Below are 21,797 nucleotides of genomic sequence, written 5' to 3'. Positions count from 1 at the left end.
ATTGTAGAGTAAAATACCTAAGATAAAAGATACAAAATAAATATTTAATATTATACAACACTTCTCACTTCATCTAAGTAATTATGATACACAAGGAAACAATAAATATAACTAGTTAATCTAAATATGGTATAAATTCGTTTTACATGTATTGTATTCACTATTGCATATTCTAACTCACTGCATTATAATTTTTTTATTGTGTCAGTATCTTTTAATTTCGCAGGAAATCTATGGTGAAGTACATACATATATATATATATATATATATATATATATATATATATATATATTACATAGAATATTAACTAGGTTATGTTTAGATCACCACATGGTTTATACCTAAAATAGGCTGTGGTTACTTGTGCTAAATGATTTCATATTATTTAAACCTACATAACAAAATCCGACACAATCATGTCCTACAATTCTTCTACTGAAACGAATTGTGCTTGTAGTAAAGATATTAAAAAAGATGAGGAATCTAATTTTGATTTGGTTTTAAAAGAAAAGTGGATGGAAGCCCAGAAAAATGGAGTGTTTCGTTATATATTAAACATTCAAGATTCAAAAATATTGGAAGGCAAATATCACTTTTTAGTCCAGGTAATGTTATTAAATAATTAATTATAATAAATATTTGTTTAATTTATTTTCAAATATTTTTTAATTGTTACAATTTTGTTTAAGTAATATAGTAATTTACAGGATAAAATATTTTACATGTTTCTATTGTTCACTTGTCATATGTGTAAATGTATGCTTTAATTTTACCATCTCTTGCATAAATATTCATGAGATAATTTTCTAGTTCAAATTTTAATAATTACAAATATGTTTTGTGTATTAATGTCATTAATACAAAAGTACATGTAAATCTGGTTACATATGCTTATCTCTTTGTTTTAATACTCTCAAGTACAGTTTGTTGATAACTTATAAAATAAAAATAAGCAGATAAAACAAAAATATTTACAAAATCAGTGATAATTTACAAAAATAAAAATGAAATAAATATTATGTAACTGTAATTATATCTAATAATATAATATAGATAATATTGTTTATTCTAGGAATATTTATAAGAGTAAAACTATATAAATTAATTTTATAGTGCAAAATCATATATAAAATAACAGTTAAAGAAGTAGCAATGAATATATATTTGTTATTATATTGCCAATACAATATCAGGATTGTTTATTTATTAATCAATGTATTATACTTTTAGGAATATATATCTATTGAAGAACTATAATTATTTAATGTTTTATGATTTATAATTATGAGAATCATAATGTCTCTCGCCCCTATTGTATTTCAAAGAACTTATAATCCTTTAACACATTGGCATCAGAGCATTTAGAAACTAATATATATATATATATATATATATATATATATATATCATTTAGATTCTAGCAAAGAAATTCAAATGACATATATGTGAGTCACGGTGCTAATGTGTTAAGTTACTCTAGTATGACTTAGTTAATATAACTGTAACACAATGAAAGGAAAAAAATAATTCTATTGATTCATATATATGTAAATTCATCAACAAATAACATGGGAACTGCAAGACATTTGTATTACTGATTTAGTTAAAATTCTGCATATGGGAAGATCCTCACTCTGGAAAAGTATTCCATTATAAGAGCAAAGGTCAAATATACAAGATATATACAATATATATAATCAAAGATATATACAATCATAAATATAACATTGTCTTTTTCTGCATAGTAAATAAATTTGCAATACTGTAGTATTCAGTACTTTAATGCCCATAGGGTGCATTGTTAGAAAATTTAATATTTGAAAAAAAACCTTATTGCGCGCCATGGTACATTTATTGGAGTATACAATTGCTGATTAACCAGTTAACTGTTGCGCCTTCTTTGAAAACTTTGAAAATTGTATACCTAAAATGTGTCACAGAAAGTAAGCGATGAAGTATAATGGCCAAATACAGAGTATGTGTGGCTGTTATAATATAGAATTAAGTTATAATAAAATGACTGTTTTATTTTTTAATTTTATTGCTGACATGAATTGTTATAACATGAAATATTGCCTTTTTTTGACATGATGAGTATATCTGTCATAAATAGCTAACTGGTTAAACATGCATCGCTGCTATAAATGTCGCCTATTACTGAATTGTTGTGACTAGCATCTCGTTAACATCTTTTTGCAAAAAAGATTAACATGTGTGCGTTGCCAGAGTGTTAGTTGGCAAAATGAGTTGGTATTGATGTGGACAATGATGTGGTTACCTATGGCATGCCGAACCTACACAGTTTTGTCTATCTTCTCAGCATCGGACATTTATGGTGGCTGAGACTTTGTTGGAAGACTTCTGTACTCATAAGCTTGTACCTGTACCTGTATCTGTTTGCCAATAATATACTTTATCTCCCAATGGGATGTTGCACCTTCATTTGTACATTTAGTCATTAACCAGATCTTGGAATACTTGTGCCTTGTGAATATGACTTCCAGTAATTTAATCCATAAAAATTGTGGTTAAAAATTTGCAAAATATCTAAACATCATAAGGAATTGAAAATTAGTAAAATGGTAGCTTTTATCTAAAGCTGCTTTTATCTAAAAGGTATAGCTAGTGAACGGGGTCAAAAGAGTCCTCCAACCAAATTTATGTAATGATGTGCCATATGATAGTACCAAAAAACATCTTATATCAAATTTCAACTTTTTTCTCATCTAAAAAATAATTGATCTTATATTGAGCTCGAATTCACTCAACTACTTTGTAAGTCACATTATTGAACGATACTTCAAATTAACACAAATTCTAAAATTTTATACTATATTTATTATATATAGAAGGTATTAAAATATCCAAAACATAAAAGCTACTTTTTTGCGTGAAATTTTCGAGGAAATCGATTTTTGACACATTCACCACTGGAATATCTTATTAGAAAGCCTAAAAATCTATAAATTTATAAATTCTATAGTTCTATATATATTAGGTTATTCGAAAAGTTTCTTTCATTTCATAAGGTGATAATACATGAACAACAATTTCTGTTTTATATTATTTTATTGAATTAGGTATGACACATTCCATTATATTTCTATTATTATGTTCGTGCATAATTCAATAAAATAATATAAAACAAAAAACATTGTGCATCTATTATTGCCTTATAAAACGAATGAAACTTTTCGGACAACCTAATATATATATGTAACTGTATGAATAGAATAGATCACGAGAGAAAAAATGTAATTTAGGACTTAGAAAATCGATTTTCCAGGTAAAATTTGTAGTGGATTTGTTATTAACTGTTCTTGTATTGAATTTAATTATTCTCAAAATAAACTCGATTTTCCAGAATCGATCGTTCGATTTATTCTAAGCATTTACATTATTACATATATATATATATATATATATATATATATATAATCTGTAATTCTATAAATTTGTCATCTCTTACGGAAAGAAAATTGTCAAAAAGTTCGTAATGTTTGTAATATGCCACAATTTTCTACAGAAATTTTTTGTATGATGTTTCTCTTTGTTAACCTATTGAATAGTTCATCACCTGAGAAATGCGGTTTGGGAATCTCCTTAACCATGTAAATAAACCCCTTTGAATTATAAATACACTGAAATTCATCTGTTATTTAGAGAGATATACATACTTCCAGAAACTGCTAAGCCAGTAAATTGTTTAAGGTGTTATATACAAGGTGTTAAAAAAATTGGACAATATTTTATGTAAATCTAGACATTAAATCCAAAAATTAAAAAACAGATTCACAAAAGAAAAAATACATTATAAGGAGAAGATGAAGATAAATAGTACTTTATATAAGATTAATTCTTATATGTACTGATATGTTCTATTCATTAGACACAGGCATTAAATGTTTAAAATATTTAATGATTCAAATTTTTATAAAGGTTTTATATGAACAATCCAATTATATATTGTTCTCTGATAAAACATATACAAACTTGTTTTAATCATATAAAAATTTTCTTTATTATTAATAATCTTATAATAAATAATATTTATTTTTCTTAATATTTAATACTGACAATTTTTATTAATTTTTAGCTAAATATTGATCGTGGTTATAAAAGAAGATCTCCAGAAAATATTATTTCGATGAACCAACCTTTCAATGAGAAAGACTTTAACTTTACAAAACTTGTGTCAGAAGAACAAATAATGAATTTAAATAATACAGACAAAGATGATATAATTGCAATTAATGCTAGTCCGATTGAATACTGTCATTCTCTGCTGTTGCCACAAAGATGTAAACAATTACCTCAACTTGTAACAAAGCATAGCTTATTGAAAGCTATTGAGTTGTTTTCCTTGAGTTTGTCTTCGTAAGTATATTCCACCTTTGAAGCAAAAGTACAGAAATTAAATCTTTAATTAATTTATAAATACATATGTTGATTGTTAAAAAATGCAATGTCAAAGGAAAGTTAATAAAACATACATAGTACTCTCATAAATTTCATTTTTCTTAATAATATTTATTAAGCATTATTCAGTTAATAAAATAAGATTATTGTAGTAATGCTTTATGAATAAAGAAGTAATTATTTTATGATTCTATTTTATTTTTGAAACTCTAATTGTTATAACATAAAACTTAATCAGTGATGCAATTCCAATTTAATAGGAAAAATAAAAATTTTGAAATTTTGGCATGATTTATTAACATTTTCTGACATTTAAAAATATTTACATTATAACTATTTACAATATCACATTGTTGTTTATAGTTTATAAGTATTTTCAATTAACCTTATTGTATCATTAAGCCCTTAACCCGCAACGTCGTGTTAGAGACGTGGTACATCCTACGGGCCAAACATAAGCAACACATGCACTTTGTACGTGAAACTTTGTACATTAGTTGGGATACATGCGACAAACACTTTTTTTTCTTGTCCGCATTCGGAAGTGCAGTATATTTTCTTGAAAAATATTAGAAAGGTACCCCTAAAAATAAGTTCAAAAAGAATGTTAAGCGTTGTCGAGGGCATTGAAAGTTCTGCTAACATCGCAAAAAGTGATTTGATAAATATTTTAAATAGTGATAGTAACAGTAGTGATATTTCACTTTCTGTACGAGAACGTTGTAAGCGACTGGTTATCGAAGATGATATCGACGACGAAGACCACAGTAATCATCAACAACCAGAGCTATGGATTTGGAAAGAAGAAACTAATGAACCAAAAATTATGAAACTATACAGAGATTTCTGGTATAAAAGTAGGAACTTTGAGTTAGTTAGGTGAAAACAAAAAAGAAGTAGATGTTTTTAATGTAATATTTGATAACATATTTTGGGAAAATATTGTTATGGAAATGAATCGATATGCAAATCAAATAATGATCAATGAAAATAAAAGACTAAAACTAGATGAAACTTGGTTTCCTGTAAACTGTGGTGAAATCAAAATATATTTTTCACTATGTATAATAATGGGTGAAGTTAAGAAACCAACAATATAAATAAATTGATCTAAGAGAGCAGTTATAGAAACTCCAATTTTCAGGAAAACGATGTCGTTCAAAAGATTTCTGCAAATAACTAGATGTTTGCATTTTGCAGATAACAATTCGGTCAACAATACAGATAAATTATGTAAAATAAAATAAATAAATTTTAAATAAAATAAATTTTTTGAATCAAAGATTTAAAGAAGTATATACAATGCAAGAGGACATTGCTACCGATGAATCATTGATGAATTATAAGGGACACTTATCCTACAAACAATTTAATCCATTGGAAGGGACAAGATTCGGTATAAAATTTTATAAATTATGTGAGTCAAAATCGGGTTATTGCTATGATTTTAAAATATACATTGGTAATGATAAAACAAATTCTAGTGACAGTGCATCCAAAAGTGTTATCAAAGAACTATCACAGTCAATATTACATAAAGGATTGTTTAAATCTTTAATTAACAGTAAAACTAATGTTGTTGGAATAGTGCGCTCCAACAGAAATAATATGCCAAAAGATTTTTCTAAAGTAAAATTAAAAAAGGGTGAATATAGAATGAGGAACTGCAATGGAATACTGGCATTGAAATGGGAAGATAAACGAGACGTTTATATTCTTTCTTCAAAACACAAAACAGCAGAAATGATTGAACCAGATAAAAGTCGATTCAATTGTACTTTGAAACCAAAATGTGTCATTGAGCATAATAAAGGAATGATTGGAATTGATCGGCAAGACCAAATGTTAGCATGCTTCCCTGTGATGAGGAAATGTATGAAAGGATACCACCAAAAAGTTTTCTTTTACCTCTTTGATATTGCTTTGTTCAACTCGTACATTTTATTCAACAAAATAAATACTGGGAATATTATTATGCTGAATATAGAATTGAAATAGGCGAATCATTACTAAAAAATATACCGTTAACAGAGTATAAACGAAGAGGACGATTACCAAAGGGAGATTTACCAAAGAGACTGTACGCGAAATATTTGAGTTATTTTCCAAAGCATATAGATCCAACAATATCGAAATCACGGCCAGCAAGAGCCTGTAAAGTTTACACAAAACATAAAAAACGTAGCGAAGCAACGTGGGAGGGCAAAATATGCAAAGTTCCATTACATGTACCAATATGCTTCGAAATATACCACACGATTGAAGGTTATTAAATTTTTGTAAATTTTATCAAGACATTAATTATTTAAAATATGTGTTTATTTAGAAATTGGAATAAAAATTTTATTGAAATAATATTTATTATTCACTTCAAGATAATAATTTCTTTTTATTTATTTATTTATTATTGCTTAGTTTGTGCCTTTCGGCTTTGGACGAGCTTTCAGTTTTACATCTCGTTCACATATTACGCTTCTTATATATCTACCTCCCCTCTTATCCACTCTATTATATTGCACTCCCTCAATTATTCTGTCTCTAAAATTATGGCAACTTTTGGGCTTTTGCCTCCTTGCTATACTTACTTATTGTCGTTCCTCCCTGTCTTGTATTGCCCTTCTCTTTTCTATTATTGTTTTCAGTTCTGTTAGTCCTTCTCCAGTCTCGTTTAGTATTTTCGCTGTGTCCTTTGGTCTTCCCGTTATTTCGCATTCTTCTATTACATGTCTCAGGTCTTCTTCTTTCCTTTTACATAGCCTGCATCTTTTTTCTCCCTCTTCTTTCCAGTATTCTCTTGCTTTGGTCTCGTTTCCACATCTGAATCTTGCTAATATTTTTCTATCCTTCCACTTCATCCTCCCTTTTAAATATTTTGATTCCCTTATCCTTTTCCCCCTCTCTTCTGCTTCTCTTTTTCTCCTTTCTTCTATAATTTGATCTACTGTCATCCTTTCTTGCTCTTCTCTTGCTTCCATCTATGTCCCTCCATTTCTCACCTCTTCTAGCCCTTTCTTTCTCTTTCTTGCTCTTTTCCCTTCTTGGCCATTTCCCCAATTTCTCTCTCTTTCCTTTATGTACTCCTTTACTCCTTTTTTTGACTCTATGGCTTTCCCTTCATACCTTACTGCTCTTCTTAATGCCTTTTCTTTAATTTCTGTTAGCTTGCATTCTTCTATTAATATATAATTCGGTGTTGTCATATCTAACCTAAGATCCATTTCACATATCTTCTTTGTATTCTATCCAGTCTTTCTTCCATGTTCCAGCCCCATACCTCTGCTCCAAACAGCGCCACGCTCTCTACCAGTGCTCCAAACATCTTCATTTTCCTCTTGTAGTCCTGTTTGAAAATTCTTTCTCCCATGCTCCATGTTTTCTTCATTGTTATTGTTGTTCTCTTTTTCCTGTCTTGTATGTGTTTTTCATCACTGCCGTTTTTCTGTAGTATGTACCCCAGGTATCTTATTTCGTCCACTTCTTCTAATTCTTGCTCTCCCCATTTCCATTTTCTTTGTCTCCTCTTGTTCTTTCTTTTCTCGAAAACTACTATCTTAGTCTTTTCCGCGCTCAGCTCCAATTCGGTTTCCTTTAAAAATTTTTCGAATCTCTTTAGCATTTCCTTCAGCTCCTCTTCTCTATCCGCCATCAGCACAATATCGTTTGCATTGTCAATGACCATACCTTCCTTTCTCCTACCACGATGCCCCCGATTTGTCCTTTCCTTTATTCTTCTTTCAACCCCATCACGTAGATGTTGAATAACGTCGGGCTCAACGTGCATCCTTGTCTGACTTCCCTCAGTGTCCAAAATTCTTTTGCGTTGTTACCCTTGATTCTCACCACATTCTGTTTCTGCGTACAACTCTTTTATCCTTCGAATTAGTTTTTCGTTAATCCCCATTTTTCTCATTTTCTCCTCCAATTTCTCTCTGTTTAACCAGTCGAACGCCGCTTTTAAGTCCACAAAGCAGGCATATAGTGTCTCTTTTTCTCTATTCAACTGTTTGTCTATGATATGGTTAATCACAAATACCGCGTCGGTCACTCCTCTTCCTTTTTTAAATCCGAATTGACTCTCTTCCAGTTTGGTTTCAATCTCTGCCTTCAGCCGTTCGTCCAGTATCTCTGCGTAAATCTTGTATGCTGTGTCCATTAATGTTACTCCTCTGTAACTTTTCGCTACTCTCTTGTCCCCCTTCTTGTATATCGGACATATTACTCCTTTTTTCCAATCTTCTGGTATCCCCTCCCCATTCCATATTTTCCTTAACAAATCTCATAACGCTTCCCCTACTTCTTTCGGTGCATACTTCCATACTTCATTTTCTAACCCGTCTTCCCCCATTCCTTTCTTCTCCTTCAAGTTCCTTAGTTGGTAGATCACCTCTTCCTTCTCTATATTATCTTGTCTCTCCTCCATTATTTTCTCTTCTGCTCGCTGCTTCTCCGTTTTTCTGCCCTCTTTGTGCTCTGTTCCTTCTAAACTTTCCATGAAGTGATTTTTCCACCCTTCTTCGCTTATTTCTTCATCTATACTTTCTCTTCTTCTTCTATATTTATTTATGTATTTCCACGCTTTTTGTTCTGTTTTGATCTTCTTGATTTTCTCCATTTCTTCTTCGTGTCTTTTCTTTCTTTGTTTGCACCACTGTTTGAATGCCTTTTTCCCCTCTATGAGCGCTTCTCTACTGCATTTTCCTTTCATAAACTTTCTCACTTTCCTTCTTATCTCTCTTTTCCTCTCTTTCCACTTCTTGTCGTACCACACTTTCTCTCTCATGCCCCATTTCCTCATCTTCACTTTCTTCTTTGGCATTGCTTCGTTTATCTTCTTTTTGATTTCTGTCCACATTTCGTCTACTGTTTTTCCATTGTAGGTCCAGTCTTTACATTCCTCCAAGTATTTTTCCACACTTCCGTTTGTCCATTCTCTTTTCTCCTTCTCTTCTTCTTTCTTTTCCTCATTTTTTTGTAATTCCGGCCCCCTATTTCTATTTCTAACGGCATGTGGTCCGACTCTGTTCTTTTTCCTACTTCATGTCAATTATTTCTTCTGTCGCCTCCTGATTGCCAATCGCATAGTCTATTACTGAGTTTCCTCTCTCCCCAATATAGGTCCACTCCTCTCCTTCTTTATCTCTGCCATTGATTATCGTCCAGCCTCTCTCTTCCAGATACTTTAGCAGTGTTCTTCCTTCCATGTTTACTGTCTTGTCTTTTGTCTCCCTCTTTTCCCGTTCTTGCGTTCCAGTCTCCGCTGATGATCATCACTTCCTCTTCTCTTCCGTCTACTCTTTCCTCTATTTTTTCCATGTCCCTTTTGTATCTTGATTATAAACCATCATTATTCTATATGTCTTGTCATTGTATATTATTCTTCTTTCAACTATATTATCACTTATTTCTTTATATTCTATTTCTCTTAGTTCTTTATTTATACCCGTTATTATCCCCCGCCCCCCTTTGCACTTCCTTTTTTCCTTACTCTCATTGCTGTCCTGCATTTCCAGTCGAATTCTTTCGGCAGTCTATATTTTAATTTTTCCCCATTTGCCTTCCTTTATCCATGTTTCCGTGAGTCCGATCACGTCGAATGTCTTCGGATATTCCCACACCTCCCTGTTCTTGCTTATTAGCCCTGATACATTCCAGAAGTACGTTTTCGTCCTCTTTGTAACCCCCCTTTCCCCCTTTTTTCATTTTTCTCCCCCTCTCTATCTTTCTTCTTTCAGCCTCTCTTCATTTTCGTTCCATCTGTACCATTTGTTTTCTATTTTTAGTTTCTTGTATCCTATCTTTACATATTCGCTCTTTTCCCTTCTTTCTCTGGCTACCCTTCTTATGTGTAACTGTACCTCCCTTTCTTTTCTCGTCAGATCTTCGTCTATGTATACACCCTTTTTCAATTTGCTTTTCTCCTTCGTTATCCGTATCTTTTCCTCCATCGATTTCATCGTCGCCACTATTATTGTGTTCTTGCCCCCCCCCCTTTATCATATGTGCTCTTTCTACTTCTGCCCCTATCTTCATTTTTTCGTTTATGAACTCCTTTACTGTCTCTTCATTGCTTCCTTCGTCCCAGTCCTTTAATTACTATGTTCCTTCTTCTTTTCTCTCTCTCTCTCTCTCTCCGCTCTGTCTTTCTCCTCCTCGATTCTTCTAATTCTGCCCAATGGTTCCTTCTTTTCCCTTTTCCACTCTTCTCTCTCACTTCTTTCCTCTTCCTCTTTCATTTCCCTCTTCATCTCCTCCACTTTTTTCGAATATCCCTTTTATTTCTTTTATCATTGCCTTAAATCCTCTTTCCATTTTCTCTGCTTTTTCCATCATTACTTCCATTCCTTTCTCCCTGGCTGGTGTCTCTTTTTCTGTCGAGCTGTATTTGTCCAGTGTATTTTTGAAGACTGCCTTATTTCCCATTTTACCAGTGCTCCTTGGTCTTCCCTTGTTTGTCGCCATCTGCCGTTTCCCTACCTTACTTTGTTTTGCCGCGCTTCTGACCTCCTAACCTCTTCTTTTCTAGTTTTTTTTATTTATAGCTCTCTCTGGTTCTAGTCTTTTTTTTTTCACTTTTCTTTTGCTTTCTCCTCGTATGCTCACTCTTTATTTTCCCTTCTTCATGCCAGTTTGTGCGTCCTTTTCCTTTTTCCCTTCACACTTCACTTTTTCCGCAGAGGTCTCCGTCCGCGTGTTACCCTCGCTCCGAATCGAACCGAAAGTCCCATAAATCTTTCTTGTTCAATGATCAATTGGTAATAGCTATTTATCAAACATCTTACAACATAAAGTTAGTTGTGTAGCGGCACATGAGTCAGAGGACAATTCATATCATGTTGTTGTTTCGTATTATCAAGATCATTAGGACACAAGTAATGTAAGAACAAATAGACTCCGGGAAAAACAATGTTACCGCTACGCATAACCGTCGAACAAAGACGATTTAATCTTCCGCCCCCATCGACCAGTATAAATAAACCGACGCAACCAAAAAGAGTTTAGTATCTACGAGTATTACGAGCATCTTTCTGTATGTAACGAGCGATCCAAGTGTTATTACGAGTTATCTACCAAGTTACGCGACGAGCATTTATCGAGTGTTTATCCGCGATTTTATTTTGCGATTTATACTTTGTGCTAAAGCCTCAGCGAATATAGGCTGTAGATTAATTTATTATTTTAAATAAATTCGACGGTTACGACAACAAACGATAACCTCCAATAAATCTCACGGTCAAACATCCATATATACCTGTCCTCTACAGTTGTACCTTACTGATCAGAAGAATGGTGCGATTTACACAACTTTGAACGCTCAGCCAGACTGTGAAATGGCTCGACCCTGCCGTTGGTTACAGCACGCGATGTTCGAACTTAAATCGTAAGGCAATGGATTAACTATCTTGGATTTGTGCAACATGCAACAATAAATGTCTTAACCGTTTGAGTCTCAGGTGTCGAAAAATCGCGGACAGCGTGCTAACGCTTGTCTTAATCGATTGCGAAGAGAAACAAGCGGCGCAATAGCACTCGTCATATTTGTTATTTTTATGACATAGTTTATAAATATTTCAAGTTTTATTCAATAAAAATTATTGAGAAGGTAACAATGAAATACAGAATACAGTTCAAATGTACTGGGACCTTTCGACACAAAATCTAAACAGCGCGATCGCGCTGCTTGGTACTCAAACGGTTAAGTTTGTGATTTTATTGTTCAATGGAATCCAATTGTGAAATTCTGATCAAAGAAATAATATTACATATTTCAAAATCTAATCCATATTATATTTATACTTATAATAAAATAATATTTTTAATCTACTATTTTAAATAACCAAGAGCTTAAATATACTTGAGTTTTCGATATAAGATCTACAGAGAATAAAAAGAATAATTGGAGTAAATAAATAACTAAAGCTTAACAATTTGATAATATGTTGTTTGCAGATATATCAGGGTGGCTTTTAACAGTCTTTGTGCTTTTGCATCTGTGAACCATCTTCATTGGCATTTATACTACTTGAGATGGAGGATGTTACTGGAATATATTGTAACTACATTTTTATTCTGTTATTCCTTATATATATATCTTACTAGTCCAGTCGAGTTACATTGAATTAAATTAAATCCATTTCATTAAAAAAATTCTAATTATTGTTCTATCGCTTAATGTGGTCCTATTGACAATTGAGAATGAGAATCTGTTCAAGGTAAGAGATTATTTTCAACAATACATAATCAGAAGAGGTATAATTGTAAAAATCAGTCTCTTCTCTTACTTAGTTGCTTATATCTGGGGACTGAGTGGAGATAGAGGAAAATATTACAAATGAATGTTGTAGACCACCAACTGAACTGCAATTTGGATTAAAAAATTATCATTATCACACAAGAATATCTGTGTGAAAAATTAATAACTTACTGTATTAACAAATTATAACATGTGTTACAAAGTTTTATTCTTTTTAAAAAAACAAATGAAAACTTTAAAATTCATAATTTTGTAATAAATTTATTTTCAGGGTGGAAAGGAGGTGTTCAAGTATACTTATACTTAATTATAATTATATATATTATATAGTTGATTGAATGTTGAATGAGAGGGCCATTCTTTATTGATATCCTTGGTGTTTTTATATATATAGTGTATTGGGTAGTTGCTATGTCAAGGAATCAATCGATTGGAATAGGGCAGTCATCACGATAATCATGAGTATCAGGCTATTATTATAGACTATAGGTGCTTAATAAGAATGTTATGTTGCTATGATAGAGGGGACACATGGTAATCTGTTATTTCCAATTGTATTGATTTCTTTGTGACTTAAACATTCATAAACAATTGAAACATTTAATAAGATTCACAATAGGGAAATTTTATTTTGATTCCTTAGTACTTGCCTTATAAATAAATGGGATAACTCTAGAAATGACTAGAAATAACTACTTAACTTAAAATATCATAAATCAACAATTTCACATATCGTTTTTTTATTTTTTTTACAACTCGTGAAACCAATTTTATTTACTAAATATTGTAATAATGATAATAATGCACACGGTGAGCAAACCAAATTATACAGTTGTATGTACAAAGAAAATTTAGAAGAAAAGTTTTTAGTATTTATATGAACAAAATGATGAGTAGCTTTTGCATAAATCATTATTCGCTGTCATAAACAATAAGAAACATGAAAAATAAACATAATATGTACAATTATCGTGGTTAGAGGAAATGTAAGAAATTTTTTGACAATACAGTAGGAATACGTTTGTCCAAACGACTCGAGGAACAAGATCATTTGGATAATAAAAGTTCACTCACTACCTCCAGCAGCTACTCTTATTATAGTAGGATAGTGAATACCGGAAGGTAGTGACTCTTCCTCTTCACATGATTACTTATCCCTTGAAAACTATTTAACTCTTATTACTATTTATTTGTATAATGGCTGCATGACATTCGTTTTGTATCAGTTATTACAAAATAAATGTATAAATAAAATTTCAAATAAATGAAGAGGGTAATGAAGTCGATTTATAATGCTCAGGTCTGCCACGATATCTTAACTTGATGCTTTTTCTCGGAGTGAAGTTTTGGCTTGACTTTCAACAAGCTCTTATCGAATTTTTAATAGAACACTGCGCTATACATAAGAAATAAAATTATTTATATAAATTATAATAAATGCTATGAATATGAAGCTAATGCAGAACAAGTGGTGAAAACAAAAAATTATAATTTAATAAATTTATACGCTTGTGGTTTCCCTCCATGTCAAGTTCAATTGAAGCAGCAAATTTGAAACCTGCAGTATATATCTAACGTTTGGAGCAATACTCATTAAAAATATCCTCACACAAACCAGATCAGGAACTAAAACATATACGCAAAAGCATACAAAATTGGCTAAAAACTCTAACATTTCCAGTTTTGGATTGTTCTGCACAAAACTTCGACCTCAGACCCACAGAAAATCTATAGGAATTATTAAAAAAACGAATGTGTGAATCGTATGTTCTACCGCTATCATCGCTCGCTCATCGAATTGCATAATAGAATTAATAGAAGCAACGCGAACGAAAATGAGGAAGAACAAGAGGACTAAAGTTGTAGGATGCAGAATACTGGGAAACGAAAAAGGCACTGACAATATGTCTTGGAAAGACCAAAAAAGTAAAACAAGTATGACATAAGAAGAATATAAAAGTATAAAGAGCAGAAAAAGAAGAGTATAAAATATTATGTAAAGAAAAAGAGGAACAAAAAATATACGAAAAGATGGAAGAGGTAAGGGGTTGTAAAACGAAGGCAGAAATATGGGCATATGTTAATGGGAAGAGAAAGAAGAAAAGCAAGACAATTGCTCATATAAAGATGGAAGAGTGGAAATAACATTTCAATGACCTATTACAAGATAAACAAGGGATATGCAGGAGAAGTAGAAGAAAGGGAAATAGAGGATTAAATAGGAAGAATAAACAAGAGAAAAGCAGTAAGCAGAGACAAGATACAAAATAAAGCATGAATATATGGTGCAGGAGAAGCCAGAAGGAAACTAAAGGAAATAGTAAGAAGAATCTGGAATGAAGAAGACCTCTCGACAGATTGGAGAAAGGGAGAAATAACAACCATAAATAAAAATGGTAGTAAACATGAAGTAGACAACTACAGAGGGCTATTACCATTGAACACTGCATATAAGGTTTACGCAATGATGTTAAAAGAACAACCAATGAAAAAAGTAGAGAGGAAGAAAATACTCTCAGAAACACAACCAAGATTCAGAATAGGTCGATGCACGTTAGATAACACATGTATATATTAAAATGTATATGTAAATTCTATAGAATTCAAATTACTCGCCTTGTTACGATCGTTCGCGGAGAGACGCGGTCGCGAGGAAAACGCGTCAGCGAGAGGCGTAAATTCTCGCTACGATTCGGTTAATCGACGCCGTGAAGTAGTCGTTTCCCTGTTTCAGTTAAGATAACAGAGGTGGTTGAATGAGTATGACACAGTATAGTAAGTTATATTTCACCGTTTATTCCAACAACTTATAACGAAGGCAGTTACGCTGGTGCGTATGTACGAGATGAGTGAGTGACTGATCTACGGGTGTGTATACCCGGTCGAAGGATGTTGACCGTTCGAAGGATGTAAAATCAGTACTGTCTTGGGAGACGATGCTGTGTCGGAGGAAAGCTAAGGATGGGTGTGTCTAGCGCACGGGACCATCGGATTTGTTGGTGATGATTTTAGTTAAGAGAGTCAGGGAAATAGGCTTCGTTGTTAATTGGTTAAACGAAGGGTCTTAACCGCCCTCGAGAGAAAGTGGTTCGTGGGAGGAAAGTTGCATCATGCGTGAGAAAAACTAACTTTCCCTTGTCAAGCCGTGGTAGACAATGGTCTTTAGAAATGCTTCGGAAACAGACGTTTGTTTGGTTTGAAGGACCTCGACTAGGAAATTCCTGAGATTTATGGAAGGTACTTGAGACTATTGAGGGTACGCAGTGAGTATCCGAAGACATCTGGTTGCCATCTTGCCCGCGGTGTGTGGCCTGGGCTAGGTAAAGTGTTACGCGATGTAACACGCCTGCTGACATTTTTACTTTTGCTTTGTTTTATTGGCAGTCATTCTGATGAATAGATTAGATCAGGAAAGAAGAATGGTAATTTAGGACTTGGGAAATCGATTATTGATTTTCCAGAATCGATCGTCTGATTTACTCTAAGGATTTACGTTATTACAAATCGATTTTCTCTACGTCATGCCGTTGAAGATTATTCTCCGTATCACCATAAACGAAAACACAAAAGGTGGAAGAATAGAATGTGTAGAATCTATAAGAAAACCAAAAGATGAAGTGAATTATGTTTTTCCGCTGGAATATCAATCAAGAAGTTATCATCCCGGATTATTCAGTTCATCAATTGTTAAGAACGCCTCAAAAAGTCTAACTAAGGTAGGTCAATATAGAAATATATCACACTTACGATGGATGATGAGACTGCGGCATCATACATCTATACGAACTTAAACTTTGTGTTTCAAAATTCTTACTTAGAAGAATCAGAAATCATCTCTAAAAAGGAAAATAAAGACTGAAAGCAAGTCTAGTTTTGATATGGGAAGACTTTTGGAAATTCTTCAAAAAAAAAAAAAAAAAAAAAAGAGGTGTTTATGACGCTGGAGCCAATGCAAGTTTTATTAACCAAAAGATTATTTGTAAAATAAAAGCAGATCTAACCGAACATAAGAGTGTTTTCAAAACTATCAGTGGCAATGACTTCACGAGTGTCCGGGTGAAACCTCTAATGAAGATAAATAAAAGATAGATAAATAATAGAAGAAATAATGGGTGTTTTCGTGGTACGCAACGATAAGTTCACATACCACCTTGTCCTAGGGTTGGACGCCATAAAAAGTTCAAATTAATACAAGATAAGAATTTCAGAATTGCTCAAAAAGTTAAAAAAAATTGTTATAAAAGAAGATCACGAAAATCACGAAGAAGAAGAAATAATATCCGAGAAAAAAGAAGAAAGAAAGAATGATCAGATGAGAAGAGAGATAAACTTCACTGAATACATGAAGAATGATCAATTTGTTGACAACCTTGAACATTTAAACAGTCCGGAGAAAAAAGAAGTGCTTTGTCTTATAGAGAAATATAGAGAAATACATTCAGCCAGCATATCAGGCATATAGAGCTGTTGATGAGGGCTATTAAGAAATAAGGCTTCCACTTGAAACTGGTCAAATGTAATTTTGCAAAAAGTTCAATGAAATATATTAGCCACATCATTGAGAAAGACGGTGTGCGACCAGGAAAAGATAACCTCAGAGCAATACGCGAATTTGAACGTCCAAAGAACAAAAGAAATGTAAGACAATTGATAGGAAAATTTAATTTTTATTATAGGTACGTAGAAGATGGTTATAAACTCTTGGAACCATTTCATTACTTACTGAGGAAAAATGTGGAATTTTGCTGGACTGAGAAATATGGGAAGTCAATCCAAAAGATTAAGAAATATTTCTGTCCTAATCTAATCTAATCCTGCCCTAATCTAATTATTCATTTATACAGATGCAAGTGGGGACCGGTTTAGGAGCTGTTTTGAAGCAAACCCGAAAGAACGGAATACAACAGCCTATTGCTTACTTCTCAAGAAAATTGAAACTGACAGAATCGAAGAAGAAAACGATTCATCTGGAATGTCTTGTTATTAAAGAAGCGATTCTGTATTGGCAACATTGGTTAATCGGCAGAAACTTTACCGTTTTGTCATTTTCATTGATTATTTTTCAAACGCTGTTCTCATGCCCATGTCAAAAACGTAGCGCTCAGGCGATATTATCAAACTCATAAATTCGACGGGAGTAACTGATTCCATAAAAATTATTCTCGCAGATCGATATCCGGTAATGGCATCCGTAGGAGATTCAAGATTTAGAAGTTTGTAACCCTCTTGCAATGTCACGAGGCAAGGAGTAACATATTTTACTACATGATAGAATACGGAAACAATAGGAATAAATATTTGCGGATTATTGCCAAATCCTAGTGGAGAGTACTGCAAGATGTATTAATGCTATTTTACAAGCAGATGAGTTATAGTCGAAATGCTAATAAATATATTGAAACTGAAACATTACATTGTTGAAAACGAAGTGTTAAACTGAGTCAATCAATTCTTTTTGTTACAAATAAATGAAAACGTTCATATTACGAAAAAATTTCTTACGCATCCTCTAAGCATGATAATTGTATATCTTATGTTCATTTTCATATTCGTTACTGTTTATGATAATAAATGGTTATTTACACAAAAGCGGAAAGTATGGATTTACTTGAGCTGTGACTCAGTTTAGTTCTTTAGTGCATGTTATACTTACTGTATTTTCGACCAATCACGGGGAGACGCAATCGCGAGGAACCACGTCAACGGGAGTCGTAAATTCCCGTTACGATTATAATAATCGACACCACGAGTTGATCGATCCCCCGATTTCCGTTAAGATAATAAGAGTGGTTGAGAGGGTATAACACTGTAATTCACAGGGTTATAAATTTATATTTTAACACTTAAGTTACACCGTTGCTTATGATATATATCGTCGACAATGATTTAGCGTATAGAGACGCGATACAATGGCACACTATTCGTTGGTGATAGAGCAAGACTCGTATAGTTTTGTTATAGTTGACGTAGCAATAAGGGAAAAGACAAAGCTGAACTAACCCGTTACTGACATGTTTACTTTTCTAGCGTTGTAGAATAAGTAAAGTTGACTTTTCTAACGTTGAAGAATGTTGAGGTTATTCGGTGTGTAAACAGAGAAAACACGTGGATAAATTGTAAGGCAGAAAATATATTTAAATAGAAGTGTAATTATAAGTAAGAATACAATTTGAGCTGGTCCAGATCCACACGCTAGCTGTGTTACCCAATAACTGAAAACCCCGAAGCCAACGTCGCCTATCTACTGTTAACGGTCTGATTTCGTCGCAGGCTTTTGTCTACGCACTGTCGATGGCTTCAGTGCTTGAGAAAACTAAAAAGACCAGATGTAGAGTTTTCTTATAAGTGGTGACCACTTCAACAAAGAAGAAATAAGGTACAGTGACGATGCTGTGCCGGAAGAAAGCTAGCGATGGGTGTGTCTAGCGCACGGGACCATCGGATGTGCTCATGACATTGTGGTTAGAAAAGTGAGGGCAGTATACATTGCTTCTGATTGGATAAACGAAGGTTGGTGGACTAGGAAGCCGCCCTCCGTAGGAAGTTGCTAGTGGGAAGCATCGTACGTGAGAAAAACTAACTTTCCCGTGTCAAGCCGTAGTAGACAATACTCGTTAGAAAAACGACATTTGTTCGGTCTGAAGGACCTTAGCTAGCGAATTCCTAAGATTTACGATGGGTCCTTAAGACTATTGAGTATATGCAGTAAGGATGCGCGGACATCTGGTTCCCGTCTGGCCCGCGGTGTGTGGCCTGGTCTAGGTAGAGTGTCGCCCGACGTAACACTTACCGTTGTCCTCTGTCGACTAGTAGTCGTTGGGCGAAGTTCAGGTTCCTCAGATCGCCGGCTATTACCATCTGTGCTATTTCGTATCGTAAATTGAGCAAATATGTCTTAAGTATTTCGCATTCTTCAATATCCATAGCTACGCGTCGTTCAGTTGGCGTGTGGTTTTCGTTTTGAACTGCTTAATTTAATTCATTGAGCTGTTGTCGGAACCTGGAGTTGAAAGATTATACGCTTTCTGCTGCTCCTTGTTTTAAATTTTTCAATTTGTTCCAGCAATTACTAATAGCGGTTAGTGCTGATACGTGTTGTCTTAAACATGATTATAAGTCTTCAAGCGAGTTGATCTTTAGATAGCGTATGTTTCGATGAGTATAAGGTGTAACAATAGTTCTCCGTCACTTGCCTTGCACACTTTGTCATGGCTCTCACTTTGCCGATTGATAGGACAAAGTCTTCCACTTTCAATTACGTCGTCTCGACCCCGTAGTGTCTCAGCAATACGTATGGCCTTTTCTGCTTGGACGCCTTGTTCTTCGTCGCAGTCGTTTCTTGGTCTGATTGTGACATGACTAGTTTTACTTCGTAATCTCTGTAAAGCGTCTGATTCTTGTCAAGTGGTTTCTAAATGGGTGGTCATCTGTGACTGGTCGATTCCGGTGTCGTATTTCAGATCCATGGTTTTTGCAAGATTACTATTTCTAAAGCTTCTAAACTCGTGAGTTAGGCTTTGAAATTGTTCAATCAAAGTAGCAATTAATTCGCGTTGCTTTTCGGTACTCTTGTTAGTTGGATTTATGTTGAGAGGTATGATACTTGCAGCAGAAGAAGAATCACTACCTTCAGAACGTATTTCGGCTCTACTGTTTCCATAGTGTGCCAAAAACAATTTACCATTCTTTTGACCAATTAGGTGTCCATGATCCTTCGCTGTAGAATCCGTGAAGTTCCCGTTGAAGTTTCCTCTTGTTATTGCACGTTGTCTTGACAGCTATAATATTTAGGAGGATGTATTTTTTAAAATTACTTAAAACGAAATTGATGTAATATCTGTTTCCCTTTCAAACGTTTTTTAAATACGAAAGATCGGAATCAAATCTTTTGTGTCTTTTTTCATTTAGCGATATTGTTAAAATTATTTTTATTGTTGCAAAATCATGTTATCTTGATTAATAAATTATTTCTATATAAAATATTGATCGTTAAACTTTGAAGTAAATTGTACTAAATAAGAACATGATCTCAACATAACATATGAATAAGAATAAAATAAATAATAAGATGTAAGAAAAATAATAATTTTTACATATGCTGTAAGCTCAGTCCCAAGATATGAGCCAATGGGTCTGCGGTTGGGCATGGCACCTTCTGCACGTTACATCCATATATTTTTTCTTTGCCCGTGTCAAGGTGGTTTTGGTGCCAAAGGTGTTCGTACGGAATCGTAAGGCATCGATGAAGCGGGATGGTTTTAATAGTCAACCACACATTGCCATGTTTTTCTTTAGCGAAGTCAGCTACTCCTTAATCCTGACTTCTTAGTTCGGCCCATTGTTTAATGTGTTGGCCTTTAAATCTTTTACTGGCCTTCTCAATGTCCTCGGAGGTGGCCGGCCAATTAATCCTCAGGGAGGCTCTCCAGGTATCTGTGGAGCTCGTCCACTCGACACTGTGCTTCCCTCTCATCTTCACCAAGCAAGACGATGTCATCAACAAAGGCCAGCACAGGAATCTCATGTCTTTCATTTATATTTATGCCACCGGTCTTCCTATTGATTATTTCTATCAGCGGCTCAAGGCACAGATTAAATAGCAGCGGTGATAACGGATAACCCTGCTTAACCCCCCTGAGGATTTCAACCTCGACCCCTATATTATCCTTCGTTTTAGTAATCACTTTACAATTTTGATACATTTCAATAATTATGTCATTTATAGGGGTCGGTACGCCCTTTCTCTCCAGGCAAGGTCTGATTGCCGAACAGGGTATGGTGTCGAAGGCTTTCGAGATGTCTACAATAGTGAACACCCCGTGTCGATGTCTTTTACAATGATCTAAAGCTGCGTTCATTAATTCTATATTTATTTTGCACCCGCTTTCTGATGTAAACCCCTTCTGCCTTATATCCTGGGTGATATCACTCCTGAGCCGTCCGTCGAAGTTCGACGAGAACATTCGACTTAAAACTAAGCCAATTGTAATTGGTCGCTAATTTTCAACAATCATCTTTATTGGACTTCGGAATTAATGTAGTCCTATTCTCCTTCCACGAGGTCGGAACTATACCATAGCATGTTGAAAAATTTGGCGAGTATAATGGGCAGGCCAGGTATTAATA

The 21,797-nt window shown here is 33.7% G+C and overlaps 1 protein-coding gene across 7 annotated transcripts in view; it reads left to right on the top strand.

Annotated features, from left to right (window-relative positions):
- The first annotated feature begins 326 nt into the window (after positions 1 to 326).
- The window catches only part of LOC117241050 (GDP-D-glucose phosphorylase 1-like), a 39,687-nt gene continuing 18,216 nt past the window's right edge, over positions 327 to 21,797 (top strand). For 2 of the 7 annotated variants that reach the window (XM_033507035.1, XM_033507032.1), the window contains exons 1-3: positions 327 to 606; positions 4,098 to 4,378; positions 12,368 to 12,470. In XM_033507035.1, coding sequence (XP_033362926.1) covers positions 418 to 606; positions 4,098 to 4,378; positions 12,368 to 12,470 — 573 coding nt within the window. In that variant the 5' untranslated portion in view covers positions 327 to 417. Of the gene's footprint in view, positions 607 to 4,097; positions 4,379 to 12,367; positions 12,471 to 13,971; positions 14,176 to 14,352; positions 14,431 to 15,039; positions 15,050 to 17,347; positions 17,428 to 17,515; positions 18,097 to 20,599; positions 20,605 to 21,797 lie in introns of those variants that run through there. The other 5 variants (XM_033507033.1, XM_033507031.1, XM_033507037.1 and 2 more) reach the window with 5 other exon arrangements.

The sequence above is a fragment of the Bombus vosnesenskii genome, unplaced genomic scaffold, assembly GCF_011952255.1.
Source record: "Bombus vosnesenskii isolate JDL3184/JDL3185 unplaced genomic scaffold, Bvos_JDL3184-5_v1.1 scf7180000015210, whole genome shotgun sequence".
Classification (NCBI taxonomy): domain Eukaryota; kingdom Metazoa; phylum Arthropoda; class Insecta; order Hymenoptera; family Apidae; genus Bombus; species Bombus vosnesenskii.
This window is presented reverse-complemented; position numbering and strand designations above follow the sequence as displayed.